The 15,536-nt window shown below is 36.3% G+C and overlaps 1 protein-coding gene across 1 annotated transcript; it reads right to left on the reverse strand.

The window, feature by feature from the left end:
- Positions 1-4,122: 4,122 nt before the first annotated feature.
- On the reverse strand, positions 4,123-6,821 carry LOC116172033 (feline leukemia virus subgroup C receptor-related protein 2-like). Its single transcript, XM_031489126.1, has 8 exons — positions 6,629-6,821; positions 5,860-6,116; positions 5,579-5,803; positions 5,351-5,492; positions 5,087-5,295; positions 4,929-5,032; positions 4,771-4,878; positions 4,123-4,717 (listed from the first exon to the last, which is right to left on the reverse strand). The coding sequence occupies exons 1-8, from the start codon at positions 6,660-6,662 to the stop codon at positions 4,441-4,443; spliced, it is 1,356 nt and encodes a 451-aa protein (XP_031344986.1). The 5' UTR covers positions 6,663-6,821; the 3' UTR covers positions 4,123-4,440.
- Positions 6,822-15,536: the final 8,715 nt, after the last annotated feature.

Raw genomic sequence — 15,536 nt, forward strand, 5'->3', positions numbered from 1 at the left:
TACAATAGAAAATTTAGAAATTCTTTTGATAAATATTTGATTCAATAGAAACAATCCTTTTTTATTTGATTTTTTGTCCTTTTACCATACGGCTGAGTCGTCGTTTTAATAGAAAAATATTTCCTGAAATAATGCTAAAAATGTCGCAGTTGTGGATCAACAGGAACAGGTAGGTAGAGTGGAAGGAGACAAATTAGTCCTGTTCGGTGGAGTAGGTAAATAAGTTCAGGATTGTAGTGACCGAAAATGGTCTACTAATTAGAGATAAATTGGAATTTTACGCGTGATTTATTTTTGTGGTACATTATCAATAAAATACTGAAAGCCCAACCTCATTTAGAATGTAGTCAAGAGCCATGAAAGTAAAAGAATCCGGAAACTCAAGTGCTACCAGTGGAAATAGTACCACTGGTAATACTGGTTTGGTGGTAATAGGACATTTTATTGCTAAGCATATTTCATGTATTTAGCTTTCTGGTTCTTATAATTCTCTAGAAATATATAAATATAAATAAGATAAATAAGATTGATACTTGATACTTTGGCATATGCCTGGTCACAATTTAGTCAACTGTCGTGGGGATGTGGCTCTGTGGTATGTACTAGCAGAATTATTCCTGAACGTTGACTGTAGGTATACTGTGATTTTTACCTTTTTTTAAAAATAAATTTAAATACAGCTGATGATCCGAGAAAAATTGGACTGTCCTAACCTGAAAGTCCCTTAGCAAAAATGCGGCGTCTTCTCAACACGCTTCCAGGTGCTGATTCCTGATGATCTTCATGTAAAGTCTAATCGCAAAATCCGTAGTAGAAGGCAAAGTCTCATGATCGCTTTAAAATTTCTCCACATCCTTTTTCAACAAACTCTCAGTATTATACATTCAGACTGACCCTAGACGGTCCTACCAGATAAACCTCCGTCGTTGAGCAACCCCCCGTTCTTTGCAACATGCAGTGTTACTGTACAATGGTTATTCTTTTCCACCCCTACTTGGGTAATTTCAAACTCCTGAACGCCCAAAATAAAAACATAAAAAATCTTCAAATATGCTGCTAAAAGCCGTATTACGTTTCATAATGAAGCTTCGGTTGAGAGAAGATAAGTTCGGCAGCTTCTGTGTACATACTGTAGCAGATTTATAGTAGAATTGTAGACGCTAGGGAATGCTGAATATATGCTATACAGCACTCTGTGTGGCGATAATAAATGAGCACTTCAATTTATGAAGTGTATCCCAACTCGAAAGAATTAATCAAAATACACACTTAGACGTTGTCAGCGCAACCCACTCGAGAACAAATGCTGAATACAATTTAATGGTTAACCTCTTTGACAACTTTTGAGATATTTACACTTGAAGTTTTAACTTTGTCGCCTAAAGATCTTTCAATCTTTTGCTTTAATGGCAGATACGTTCAAACTCTCACTTTTGAGTACCTATATTTCGACACTCTACTCTTGAGATTGGATAGGTACTATGTATAAGTGATTTTAATAATTCACTGTAGGGGGAACAGAGAGAGGACGATAAAAATCATTTCTTTTATATCGAGACGATTCGTCACAATCCAATATATAGCTATTATATATCATACTAAAATAAAATAAAGGCGACTATGAACAATTTCAACTAAATCGCTACAGTCAATTCGTTAGAAATTTACACAATTTACTGGTGAAATGGTGCCATGGCTTTCGACCTGAGCCTCAGATCACACGAAATTAATTACTTTGCTATGGGCTGCATGGTCATTTTCAAGTACAGTTTTCTGAACAGACCGGTGTCAAGGAATTTTCAAAATATTTTTATTGCAATCGTTTGTTGGTCGTTTGTTGGTGTTTGTTAGTTACATTTTCACCTTTGTTGGTTGACGGTTATTTAATTATTCAAATTTCAAAATGTGGGCGTATAATTGGCCCCCCACTTTTTGATTTTTAAAAATATACTTATTGCAATCGTTTGTTGATCGTTTGTTGGTGTGTTAGCTAAACTTTCACGTTTGTTGGTTGATCGTTATTTAATTATTGTTTATTCAATCCGTGAATTTTCTAATACAGTTTGTATACACTACTTTAAACATAGACCCAAACACGCATTTTCTTGATCATTATCACTGGCCAGCGCAATAGATAAAGCCTGAGAATCTCATTTTGAATCATTAACAATGATTAATACACCCCATTAATATACGACGAATCAGATTGGTGATGGTTTCAAATTCTAACCAATCAGATGATTTTTTAAGTGAGGTAGCTTTCTATCAGCGATTAAACGCTAGGTAGCTTTTTATCAGCGATATTAATGCGTGTAGGAATGCGTAAAGTAGGTACCTAGAGTGGTTGTGAAATTTACTTCGTTTATTAATCTCTCTAAAATTCACTTGGATCTTGGTTTTAAATCAGGATAATTTTATTTTTAATACACTCAATTTTTGTTGCCTCTTGGAAAAAATTCTCGATCGAAAGCATAAGATAATTATCGCTGGGGCGATTTTATCACACTTTTCATCTCTAGTTTTTTCCGTTGTACCAAAACTTTCGTGTAAAAATAAAAGTATCCGATCAAAAAACAAGCTCTTGTTTATTTACCCCCGAATAATCATTCTTTGAAAGAGTAACGTAACAATTTAGTACTTAAGTCTTATTCAGATTCTGGTACAAATTGCAGCGTGGAGACGAATAGTGGTGGTCGATGAACAAGTTTTTACATTTGTATTTGTGCCATCATAAAGCTCCCAACGCCCATCAGCTCGCTAACAATATGGATTAAAATGGGAAATCATATAGATTATGACTCCTCCTAGTCTGCAAGTAGATATCCACCAAACACCAACAAACGACCAAGAAACGATTGCAAATAAAAAAATTCAAAAATTTTAATGTCGAGGGCTAACTTCACGCCCAAAACTTACAAAATTTATTCTGAAGATGCCATCAACCAACAAACGGTAAAGAATACCCAACAAACACCAACAAACCTACAAACGACCAACAAACGACCAACACACGACCAACAAACGATTACAACTAAAAAAATGAAATATTGCAACTTGGGGGGCTAACTATACGGCTAAATTTTTGAATTTTGAATAATTCAATAACGATCAACCAACAAACAATTGAAAATTCAAAAAGTGGGTGGCTAGCTCTACACCCAAATTTTGAAATTTGAATAATTAAATAACGGTTCAACCAACAAACGTCAAAATGTAACTAACAAACACCAACAAACGACCAACAAACGATTGCAATAAACATATTCTGAAAAATCCCAAAGTGGCGGCCAACTTGACACCGGTTCTGAATAGATATTGCATTAAATTTGTACATAATTCATTGTTGTCAAAATGTCATCGCCGTCAAGCTAAATTTTTCATATTGAAAAATTGAAAAGTCGACAGATCTATTTCGACGAAGTTGAAGCGGAGAAAGAAGCGAGGAAAACAGAAGTAAAGTTAACAATACTTTGCGACCGATTAGTTTTTGTTCAAATTCGAGATGCGGAAACACCGGAGGCAGAGAATAGCTCTGTATCGACAATTTAATTTGATTCACTTGATGGATTGCGAATCGACCGAATAGTATGTACGGAAAATTATGGACACGGTACACAAGATGACCGCCATTGACTGGGCGATTTCGGATTTTTGGTTGGGAGTAGGTAACGTTAATACTGCACGGTTTGCCAGAACGCTATGATCCGATGATAATGGCCATGGAACATTCGGACATAAAAGTCACCGCGGAAGCAATCAAAACAGAATTACTCAATGATGTGAAAGCTACTGAGATGTCACTAAACCTAAACTAGAGCAGCGTTGCTGTTTGTAGTTGCAATTGTATATCTTTTTTTATTACTTCAACCGCCACAAAGGTTCTTATTTTCCAGGTGAGATCGGTACGTGAACCCATTTTGACACATTTTACACAACTTTAGCCCGCTTTATTCCTGCACTGAAACTACCAAAATTTTAGTTGTATATGCAAACTGTCCATATGAAAAATAAGGAACAGAAAATTTTGTTAACGACATCCACCATAAACGGTAATCGATGGAAGTCACTTTACACTTTAGTAGCCAAAACATTAGGTAATAAAAAAATCAAAGGCAATGTTTCTTAAGTCATTTACTTAAAGAAATTCAACAATGAGTTTGTGCTGCTTGTCCCAATAACATAAATAGAAATTAGTTGTTCGATTTATACTAATCAAATCACTTCGGTCACAATCCATCCATAAAGAACCATCGACTTCATTAATTGAATATTTAATAGCAACGCAACTATAGCTATTTCTACACCTCCCAGTTTATAAGTAGTAACATGCCTCGGGAGCCATGCCGACGATTTCTTGCTCGGCATCTCAATTTTCCAGAACATTCGTTAAGCAGGTACTGCCTTAGTTTTAATCCAAACGAGACGTCCATTTAGTAGCGTTCATATATTCACCGAACCGAAGTTAACAGCATACCTTCGGTAATCGAATCGCACAGTAATCAGAACTAATAGTGCAATGCACAACATGAATCCCATTAAATAATTAGCCCAAAAAGGGTTATAATGGTCAATGAGATACGAATATCCAGAGGTAGCGATAAGTGATGCCAAATGCGCTACAACATACGAAAATCCAATTGATACCCCTTCACATGTGGGGTAAGTTAACTCCAAAATGGCTTCCGTACAAATAGGCAGGGTCGTAAGCCAAAATACTCTGTAAAAATATTCTATCAATACAATATTTGCTTCTACGTTTACAAAACTTACCCCAGTAATACTGCCATGAAGTAGACGACGTAGATTGGCCCACCTAACGCGTGGGTAAACATAATGATGGCCATTACAGCACAAGTCTGCGTTAAAAGAAACTGCGTCCTAGAAGAAATGCATTAAACTTTGTTACAAACGAAAGGGTAAATTATTACTTGTAGCGATGAAACTTGTCGAGTAGGGTACCGGTTATGACAGCCCCAAATATTCCCGAAATTATCATGATAGGTCCAATACGTCCTGCTTCTACCGATGCGTTCTGCAAAAATATCAGCCGTAAACCCAAAAAGCAAACACTTTTTTTTTAACTTACTGGATAGTAAAACGCCAACAACTGATTCAAACAAACGAAGAACGCATTGGGTATCGCAAAGTCAATCGTAAACACCAATACCAAACATAGGAATGGTACATTGGTCAATAATTCCAAACAGGATTTGATGCAGTTTTTCGATCCTTCGGGCATTTCAATTTTGTTGAGTTGCGTGTTTGATGGTGGAGTTGGTGGTTTATCTTCAAAAACTAATGAAAACAGCATTAATAATGTGTTCTTTTCGTACCGGGGGCGTATACTCACATAATACTTGTAGAAGAAACAGTGCTGATCCTAGTAGGGCTATAGTCAGTGACAATGTGTGTAGGTTGTTAGCAATTGCAATATTGCTAGGGTCATTGGGTACCGTAATTGATGGTAAATAAAATCCAATGGCCAAACCAACCTGAAACAAATTAAAATTAGTATTCTACGTGTCAGGCGCAAAATGGAATGTATCTTTTGATGTGACAGTATTAAAAAAATACGTACCAGTCCACCAAATATTCCAATACTGCAAGCGGTCGATACTTCCTCCGAGCCAAACCAGACGGCTGCCAACATAGGAGGCAGCTGTATTATAAATATGCCCGATACTGCCGAAACTCCTTGCCCTACGAGAACGACCCAAAATTTATCCTGCTGTATGGAAAACAGCTTGATCCACGATCCTAGACACCCGAATCCTGCGCCAATCAGAATTCCAGATCGAAGACCCTGTAAATGCCTTAAATTGTTAACACTTCGTCTCATTAACAGTACGAAACACTTACGTATTTCTCTAAGAAGTAGCTTCCGGGTATCGCCAACGGTAAATAAAAGCACATGGAGATCATGCTGGTCCAATTTACTGTGTCAGATGGTACATTGTAATATTTCATTACTATGTCAGATATCACGGAGTACTCATTCCATTGCATATTGGTAAATATGTAACTTAGAACGAATAAGAACAGCATGAGCCATCGTCTTCTGTACAGGTTTATTGGCGATGTTTTCTTCGGAAGCAAAAGGCTAGCTTCGGTGTCGACTGAAATGGAAATAACATTTAGTATTTTGTAGACTTTTTAATATGGGATCGAAATGGACAAAGTGTCTTAAGAAACAGATGAACCAGAGGGTCCTTGGAATAAGGGGTTAACGCGTTTTTAGGGCAATGGTCCAGTTTCTCTTAGAAATCAAGATCGAAACAAGCATTCTTCAAAAAATTGGCACACTTATTGGTGTATGATAAAAATTACCTTGACCTTAAACTAATAGCGGAGATTACGTCGTCTTGGTATATTAGATACGCATTGATATTAATGCCAAAAAAATTGTATAAGCTGATAACCAAACTTCCTTTTTCTAATTCCTGTCTTTAACAATTGGACAAAGCGTGGACTGTAATGTAACAATGCATAAAAGCGCCCACTAATTTACATATATGCTAATGGTATCTCGGAGCATCTCCAAAAAAATAAAAATGAAAACTTTACCATTAGCTTCGATACAGTTTCTAGTTTGAACTTGGACGAAATTAAAAAAAAATAAAAAACTCACCATCTTTTCCAAAAATACGAATATAATCAGCCATTGTTATATCACAAAACTATCACAGAAACATAAAATAATACACTTTAAAAATTAATTACGGCACCAATAAATAATTTACAGCCCGACCAGCACCTTTCGAACACTGAGCACGTCTATTGAAAAGACATGGACGTTAGGACTATATAAACCACATACTAAATGTTGTTTACTATCGATATCACTTAAAAGCAGACCGTTGTATCATCAAACTTGATAATTATTGGGAATTCTACAATTACCGTAAAGAAAGCAGGGTTTTCTCACATTACGTAATATAAATCGTAAATTACTGTTATCGGACAAAAGCGATGATGACTTATAACTAGCGCAATTAGTGTAAATATTATTACTGTAAAATGACGAATGCAAATTTGAAAATTAATTAAGGAAATCTGAATAGGTACCAGGGGATTTTTGGACTTGTTTTGTTTATTGGGCACTAAACTTTGCACTTGGCTTGGCACGTTTGTGATTGTGATTAACGGTGACAATTATTATTTAATTTTTTGATACTATCGCATTGGTTTTCCACAAGGCATTCGTTGAATCTTAGCTAAATAAATCGAAAACCCAAAAAATTAGTCACTTTTTGTTCGGCATGTTTCAGTTTTAATGTAGACAACAGCAACATGTAAAACATTTTAAAATCAGTGTGCATCAAGATTCTGTAATTTTTGGACGCGCCTTTGGCCCTATGGATAATCAAAACCAAAGAAAACCCAAAAAACTCTAGATCTGGTTGAAAACTGTTCAGAATCCTGCACCGCATAGTCTCTAATTAGAAAAAGAGAACGAGTTTCTCTCGTTTATATGAGTTAATTTGTCTCTTTTCTTCTAGCGAAATCCATGTCTGCGTAAGTCCACCTTATTTTGAAAGAAATGGTATACTTTCTTTAATTTTTTTAATAATTACCAAGATATACTCCATATCAGAGAAAGTGTGTAACAGGAAAGTGAATGCGACTAAATTATACACAAGAATGGTTTGTGTAGACAAAATCTCCTCAGGTCGAAGTAAATGATCTCTCATTTAAGAAAAGGTCAGTAATATCAAAGAGTATACAATACTCTTTGGTAATATTCAAGTGCTCCTCCCCCGTCGGATAAGTCTTTATTTCTACGTTATACATAACATATGGATTTTTATGAAGCTGCAGCTTCTACATCAGCGAGCACGTTGTGTGAATATCTTCCAGGTCGTGTAAGTTCTAAACGCCATGTCATTGACTTACCTTTCGATTACAATCAGCTCGTATCTGAAGGTTTATTATTTTTATTTCAGTTAAACAGTCGACCGCCAAACAATGAGATGAATAATTGAACATGTTGAAGGAGTGTAAAGAAGGTACATTAAAGTACTGACAGTACAGTACTGTAAAACACTGTATAAACAAATTAATTACCTTTGCAAAGATGTGTTTCCTATCATTTTTTATTTAACGCATTTTTACATATTCTTCTTTTTCTAGACCGTTCAAAAAAATTAGGTAGGCTGAAAACACGGCAATCATTTGGACAGGTACGAAGATCGGAAATAAAAAAGTAATGCAGTTTTTATTTCTTCTATTATAATATACTTTGTTATCCATTCTTTTCAGTGCGATATATCCCTCTTGCCCTTCCTTGAAATTTTGTTTCTGTGGGGCGTCCCTTAATTCCAAAGTCCTTAACATTTGGATATTACCAATCTTCTATCCCCAAACGTAAATTTTAAGCTTTACCATCCTATTATTTAAAAAAAGCAACTTTTTTGATGATTCAGGCTATTTTAGCGATATGTGTTAGTACTCTACAAGGGCCCTTCATTTTTCCTTATGAAGATATACTATTAAGCTCTTCAGTTTCGTGATCTACTCTTTCTCATTATAACACTTGAAATTTGATCCAAAATGCCGGCAAACTATATTGTCTAAGTTTCTGTCCAAAACACAAATGAGAGATAATGTTAGCGTAAATCCAGAAGTGTGTCGCTTATAAATGGATAGAGTTTATCGCGCTAATACTGTCACGTCATAAAATGACGCAATTACTCCAATGCGTAATCAAGCCTGTTCTGATTTTGTTTTTACATACGAGTTTAAAGGGTAATTATATAATAAACTAGATTTTCCCCCGCGACTTCGCATGCTCGATATTGACGGATATATGATAACCCAGCGTACAGAATGCAAAAATGTAAAAACATCGCTACGATACAACCCAAGTGACTCGGCGCATGTATCGATAGGTACCTACGCGAAAAAAAATAGCAAAATGCAATCTCAACGAAAAAAGAAGCTTAAAAGAAATCCTATAACGCGATGGGGTCCAATTGTGAATCTAAACTATCCGGGGACACACAGACATCCATAAAAAATTTCATCAAAATCCGTCCAGCCGTTTAGGAGGTCAGTCACAAACACGCGTAAAGAAGAATCGTATATTATAGTTATATGTAGATAAACCGCATGTAAACCGGATCTAGAAAAGCAGCAGACCGGTGTGCTCCTCATAGGCTTGTTACATTTGGTATAGCTGAACTGTCTAAAGTTGAACCGAATCATTGGATTTGGCTCATTTTCAAGAGGCTTGTTACATATGGCATGTAGGTAGCTAACCGTAAAGCTTGAACCGAATTTGCCAGTTATCGTGTTCACAGGCAGACACCTTCGACTCCCCTACGAGAAAGCTTCCACCGCTCCTCGTTTGGCCGCTCAATAAACACCCTAACGACTTTTACTTGTCAAATACAATTGGTAGCATTACATTATAATTACTGTATTCGTGCATTAAAGTTTTTATTGATTTATCCTTAACTCGATCTCGAACTCGTGAATAAAGCTCATGGTAGCGAGCGAGTAGAGTAAGTGATCCGATTGAATATGAGTTATTTCTGATTTACATAATAGCGTTATACGATTGTAATTTCTAACGTCCCCGATGGTTGCAAGGATTGCACAATCTGTGAATTGTATCTCTTATACGTTTCTTTGGACAATGTTTTCTTTTACTCTTCTGCAAGCCCGAAACAGGCCAAAACCAGCAACCACCTACAACCTACAATCATATTAGTTTAATGACAGAAGCTTTAACATATTGAAATCGTACCTTCAAAAGCAATAGTAATTTACATAAAAGTCAGGAAAATGACACATTACTGGCGAGGAAATATTGAAGTACGAGGCCTCTTTGGGGCCGAGTTAAGTAATAACATTTTTCTGACGATTTTTGTATTAAACTTTACCCGAAGTCGTATTTTGATATAAAATTTAAATTTTTATTTAGAACTTTTGATTAATGTCTATCTGCCATTAGTAACATGAGTCGTTATAGACATTTAGAAATGTCACAGGTGCGGCCGGTAAAGTGACGATGCGGCCAGTAACGTAACAAGCGGCAGGAAACGTAGTCTGCTCTGCCTCTGTCATGGAAACTAAAATTTCCTGACAGAAAGTAGGCGCCTTTGTCAAAAATTCCTTTAATTGTCATTTTTTATTCGCAGCTTTAAAAGGTCCACGGCAAAGATTAGGCATTGTACACCTTCGACTAATAAAATTGAATAAATATGAGCAAAATTAACAGGTTTCATAATACCTGCAGTAAAAAGTAAGCAAGTAGAACTGGTTCTGTCACAGTTTCCACACTTTTTTGTCTACGAAAAATTCTTTTTTGTTGTAAGCGGTTTCAGATCTTCTGGGAACCAACCTAAGCTCTGCTTCTTCCGCTTTTTCACTAATTGCGTCTTTTGATGACAATGCTTCCATTTTTTAGGTTTTCGGAAATAGGATGAATTTTTTGGAAAAAAGGTTACAGCAACTAACACATTTTACGATTTTTTGAGTTTTAAGATGAAGATAAAAGTAAAATTTAACTTTCCGTGTTTGTTGTTTGGTGATGAGCTCGGTGATGAGGCATCAGAATGGACAAAGAATGGCGTTACAGACTTAGTGCATTTATTCGAAAAAATTAAAAAATATCAATCTTCAAAGGCACATCATATATCTGGTAAATTGAGATTTAATTTATTAGGTACCTAAGCAAGATATACGGCAACAGTTAAATAGTGCATACCGTTTGAGTATCGAAAAACGTAATGAGGAAGTAAAAAAAGAACAGGTATGTTTTATCCAAAATTATAGACCGTAGGTACAAAATTTTGTGGTGCTTTGGAACCTGGAGTATTTAGAGGTCTCATCAATAAACTTTTTTACGCCATTTAATAGGCCCAAAAAACTCAAAAATGTTCGCCTCAGGCTTTTTGCCCGTGGCCCCATTTTTAAATTGTGCACCCCCAAGACACACCACTTCGCGCCGCCACTGCGACCAACTAACATTTTCAATAAAACACAAAACTTACAGAGAGGGAACGTTCGTCTACCTGTTTTAATACATCCCCTCATCGCTAATTACCACCATAACCAGTACTCGAACGTTTGGAAGTACTTAGTCTTGATAGTGATGTGACATCCTAATGTAAGCCGTTGTTCGCTGATGATCATAGCCTTGCTGTTGAAACGCGTTCGAAATTTTAATGTTGTTGCGGTTTATAAGTGTGTTTGTTTTACACGCAAGAAAATGGAAGGAGATGCAAATGGTGCATCACATGACTAATTCAACCAAACTTTCCGATTGTGCAATTTGGTCCCCTCCGATACAAATTTGGTGTGATGTGATGTCAGACGAAAACGCCAAAGCTTTGGCAAACTGTGCATGTTGTGTGGCTTAGCTAAGTAGTGCATTTGGTTTTAAGTTGATAGATGACCAACTTTCTACAGGATTCTTGATTTACTCTTTCTCATTATTTGGAAAGTGCTGGCAAACTATCTCGTGTAAAACACATGTGAGTGATAACAATGTTAGCGTAAATCCCATAGTCTATATCACTTGCAAGTTGACAGAGTTTATCGAGATAATACTGTTACGTCCTATAATGACGGAATTACTCCAATCCGTAATCAAACGACAACGTCAGCTGTACGAACAAGTTTAATCCAATTTAATAAATTTATCTTTTTTAATTAATACCCCAAATTATGTTCTATTGGCTCGTTCTGGTGTTTTTGCATAAATATTTACCTACGTATTTTAAGATTATCATTATTCACTACTAAGTCACCAGGATAGATTAATTAGTTCAGTGATAGTGTAAGGGTAATTATAATTCAATAAACTTTGAGATACACTCCTATGACTTTCATTTGTCAAAAGCGATTGGTAGCATCACATGAAAGTCATTGCACTCGTGCATGAAAAATCTCGATCTGCGGACTAAAAACTCCTAGTGTATTTTTTGTACATAATTTGATCTCCTATACGTTCCCCTAAACAACGATTTAGAATTTCTTTTTTTTTTTTACTAAAATCGATCTTCAACCGCCACATTATGTGAGTACAAAATATCGCCGAGGATATGATGTGACATGTCCTTTTGATCGTCTTAAGCATATTTCCTAAGACTCCCATTAATTTTTAAATGATCTGAGTGAGATTAAAGGCAGTGCAATGCGAATAATCAATTGCCACATGGAAATCTAAATTCAAATCTTGACAAAATACACTAAAAAAGGAACATTAGCTTCATTTAAAAATTCAAAAAATGTGTGGATGCGATCGTTTAACATCTTCGACGATACATTTTGTCACAAGCAACACATATAACGAAGGTTTCGTCAAAAAGCGCTTTTGGTCCTTTGAGCTTTCAACGAATTGGTGCCGAGTGACCACAAGAGTGCCGGTTCACGTAAGTGCTACAATTTTTCAACTTTCAACGAATTGGTGCCGCGTTACCGGGTCCCGGTTACAGTTAAGTACAATTTGAAATAAGTGTCAAATACGTACACAAAAACAGCAAGTACAGAGATGGAGAAGCTTTACCACGGAGCAGTTCGATCTCACAAGAGCCGTAGAGAGGTCCTATTCCTGAAGAAAGAAGCTGGGAGGATCCGACGAGATTCTCCGGACGCTATAGGGACGATGTCATCAAAAGAAAAAGAAGTGAGTTAGAAGCGCAGTGGCCTACCTTCAGCCAACGCCACTCACAGATCATGGCCCTGCCTCAAGATCCAAGACAAAATCTGGGATGTCATCCAAGAAGCCCACGGGGATATGATGATAAGCGGCGAATTACCCGAGACGTTAGAGGTCCACTACGAAACTGCACAGGAACTAGTTCACCGCATCATAGTAGCGCTATGTGAAAAGGAATCCCACTGGTAAAGATCCCACATTTTGAGGGCGACAACGCGACATGGACCAGCTTTCGTGACTTGTTTCCACAAAATGGTGCACTCCAACAAGAGGCCAACGTGGGAAAAAATCCAACATTTGAAGACAAATTTAAGAGGTGAGGTCAGCAACCTACTACAGCACCTGCCAGTAGGCGGTATGTGAAGTCAACTACAAGGACGCGTGGAAGCTGCTAGCGGATCGCTACCAAAGTAAGTGTATTATCCAAACAACTAAGCAATATCTTCAACGTCTCAGAAATGAGTCCAAACTCTCCAGACATCCATGACACTATTGTCGACAGCCTCCGCGTAATTAACAACATGGGTGTACAATGTACATACAAACAGAGTCATGGGGACCCGTGGTGCTGCACATCGTATGCGTATTAATTCTTTAGTTTATTACCAAAATTACGAGTACACAGTATATACAGGGTGCGCCGAAGGGGAAAATCCCCACACATTTGAATATCTAAATTTCGTTATCGTAAACGTTTTAGTTAAGAGAAAAGTAAAGTGTTGAGAAGTTCATCGACAGTTCACAGCGCGATAAGAAAAGCTGACGAAATCGGAAAACTAGCTTGACCTGGTCATCTTATATAAATGTGATACGAATTCGCCGAATTAAATGGCAATTCCCAATCAGACGCACGTAAGCGTCTGACATTTTTACCAACAGGAGCGACATATTTCATTCGGCCTGATTCTGGTGGTTCAACATCCGTAAAGGGAATAAACATATCTTTCAAGGATGAAATTAATTTGCTCATTGGATCGATGTTGCACAGAACACTCATACCCAATCGAAGCAAAGTCTCATCTCTGATCTCATTTAACAAATATCTATTCCACTTGATGCTCTACTTTACATTATCGGTGTACCATACACATAAAATACATCAAAATTAATCAGCCATACCATCAGTCTCATAAATGTACTATAGTATTAAGAGACAAGTGTATAATCAAGTCTTTAAAGTACGCACAACGAGTTTAATGGCACGACGCGAAGAGGAGTGCCTTTAAACGTTGCAAGTGCTTTAAACACCAATTATGCACGTGTTTCTTATAGTACTTTTTTATTATACCTGGAATATAATTTAAAAATAATGGAGATGCAATGAAATCTTATTGACGTTATACCCGAATATATATCTAATTAACTGGGCTGTGTGTTCGTAATTCCATGGTTGCCATGGAATTGTCACTTGACGTTTGCTTATAAAAATCACCGTCTTTGTCAATAAAAAACGATTTTGGTTGAAATAGTATATTATATACCACTTTAGTCCGTTAAATGCATGACAAAACACGTTGATTTAGTCCGCGGGGTACAAAAAAGATTACATTCATTTTATCATTTTAGACGGCATGAAGCTGGATAGGGATTCTAAAGAGCCTATTTTATTTGAAACTTGTTCATTATCGAAACTGGTAACAATGGGCTCTTCCCTATTCTATTTTTATGCCCTGAAATACCTTGAAATTGCGATTAAAAATTTAAATCACCTTTCAGTGGCGTAGCATCAGAAAAATTAGCTGTATTAATTATTTTAGGTTTTATTGGATAGTCATTAGCAGGAATATCCAGCAGGTATGTAGATAGGGCGGGTTCGATACTAAACGGGACAATAAGGAGAAGGGAATAATTTCTATAAATAGGTCATTATGCAGGTACTAAGTCGTTAAATAGCATTCCTAACACATTAAAGGGTCAGCTAATAGTAAACAATCACATGCAAGCTCTCATTTCAGAAATTTTTGGCTAGTACCTAAGTGTTAACTGTTTAATTATTTCTTCGACAATATTCCGGACACATGAGCTAAATCTCATTTGTGTGTCTCTATAAAAATTGTAGGTAGGTACTAATATTATTATTTAATTAATCATATAATAAATACCCTTATAATCATATGGGTAGTGAATGAATGTCCTGAAACTAAGTTTAGTAGTGGCTATGGGGAAATTGATGCATTCAGCAATGGATTGCTATAAAGAAACCTTGTAGGTAATATCCATTGCCAAAAGGATTCATCATGTTTCCAAATGCAGTTTCCTGACAGAGGACATGTTTCGATTCTACTGTCTCGCTGTAATTAACCCATTCCGTGATCGAGATTACCTGCAGTCCATGGTTGGTTCCATTTATTTCTGTCTAAGTGTTCAAAGTAAATCTTGGATACCTTTTTAGGAATTAATGTAAGCAAGAATTTGTATAAATCTAAGCTAACGTAAAGTTTTGAGTTTACTCTTAAAGTATTCAACCAATTTAAATTTTTGATATGTACAGTAGGTGATTTCAATATATCAATCCGCCCAAATTCAAGGGTCTATTTGTGTTGGAATTATTTTTATACATGTGATCATACTTTAAAAAAAGATACTTCCGATTACTTCCGAAGATATGCTAGAAAAACCGAATTTTGCCAATTGCGTTTCATTTTTTGTGATGTTATTCGAACAGATACAAAAAAATTAAAAACACTTTCTCGTTGCCACTTTTTAAGCTCTATAATACCACAGCACAATATACTGTTGAGAGATTTTCTATACAACGATTTCGTTTTGGAGAAATCATCAATTATCTTTTATTATATGTCCCGTAAAAAAGTACGTACTGTATTTTGTACCTGGCATTTGTTATTACGAAACGTTTCAACAGGATGGT

This window comes from Photinus pyralis, unplaced genomic scaffold (genome assembly GCF_008802855.1).
Source record: "Photinus pyralis isolate 1611_PpyrPB1 unplaced genomic scaffold, Ppyr1.3 Ppyr1.4_LG5, whole genome shotgun sequence".
In the NCBI taxonomy this organism is placed as follows: Eukaryota; Metazoa; Arthropoda; class Insecta; order Coleoptera; family Lampyridae; genus Photinus; species Photinus pyralis.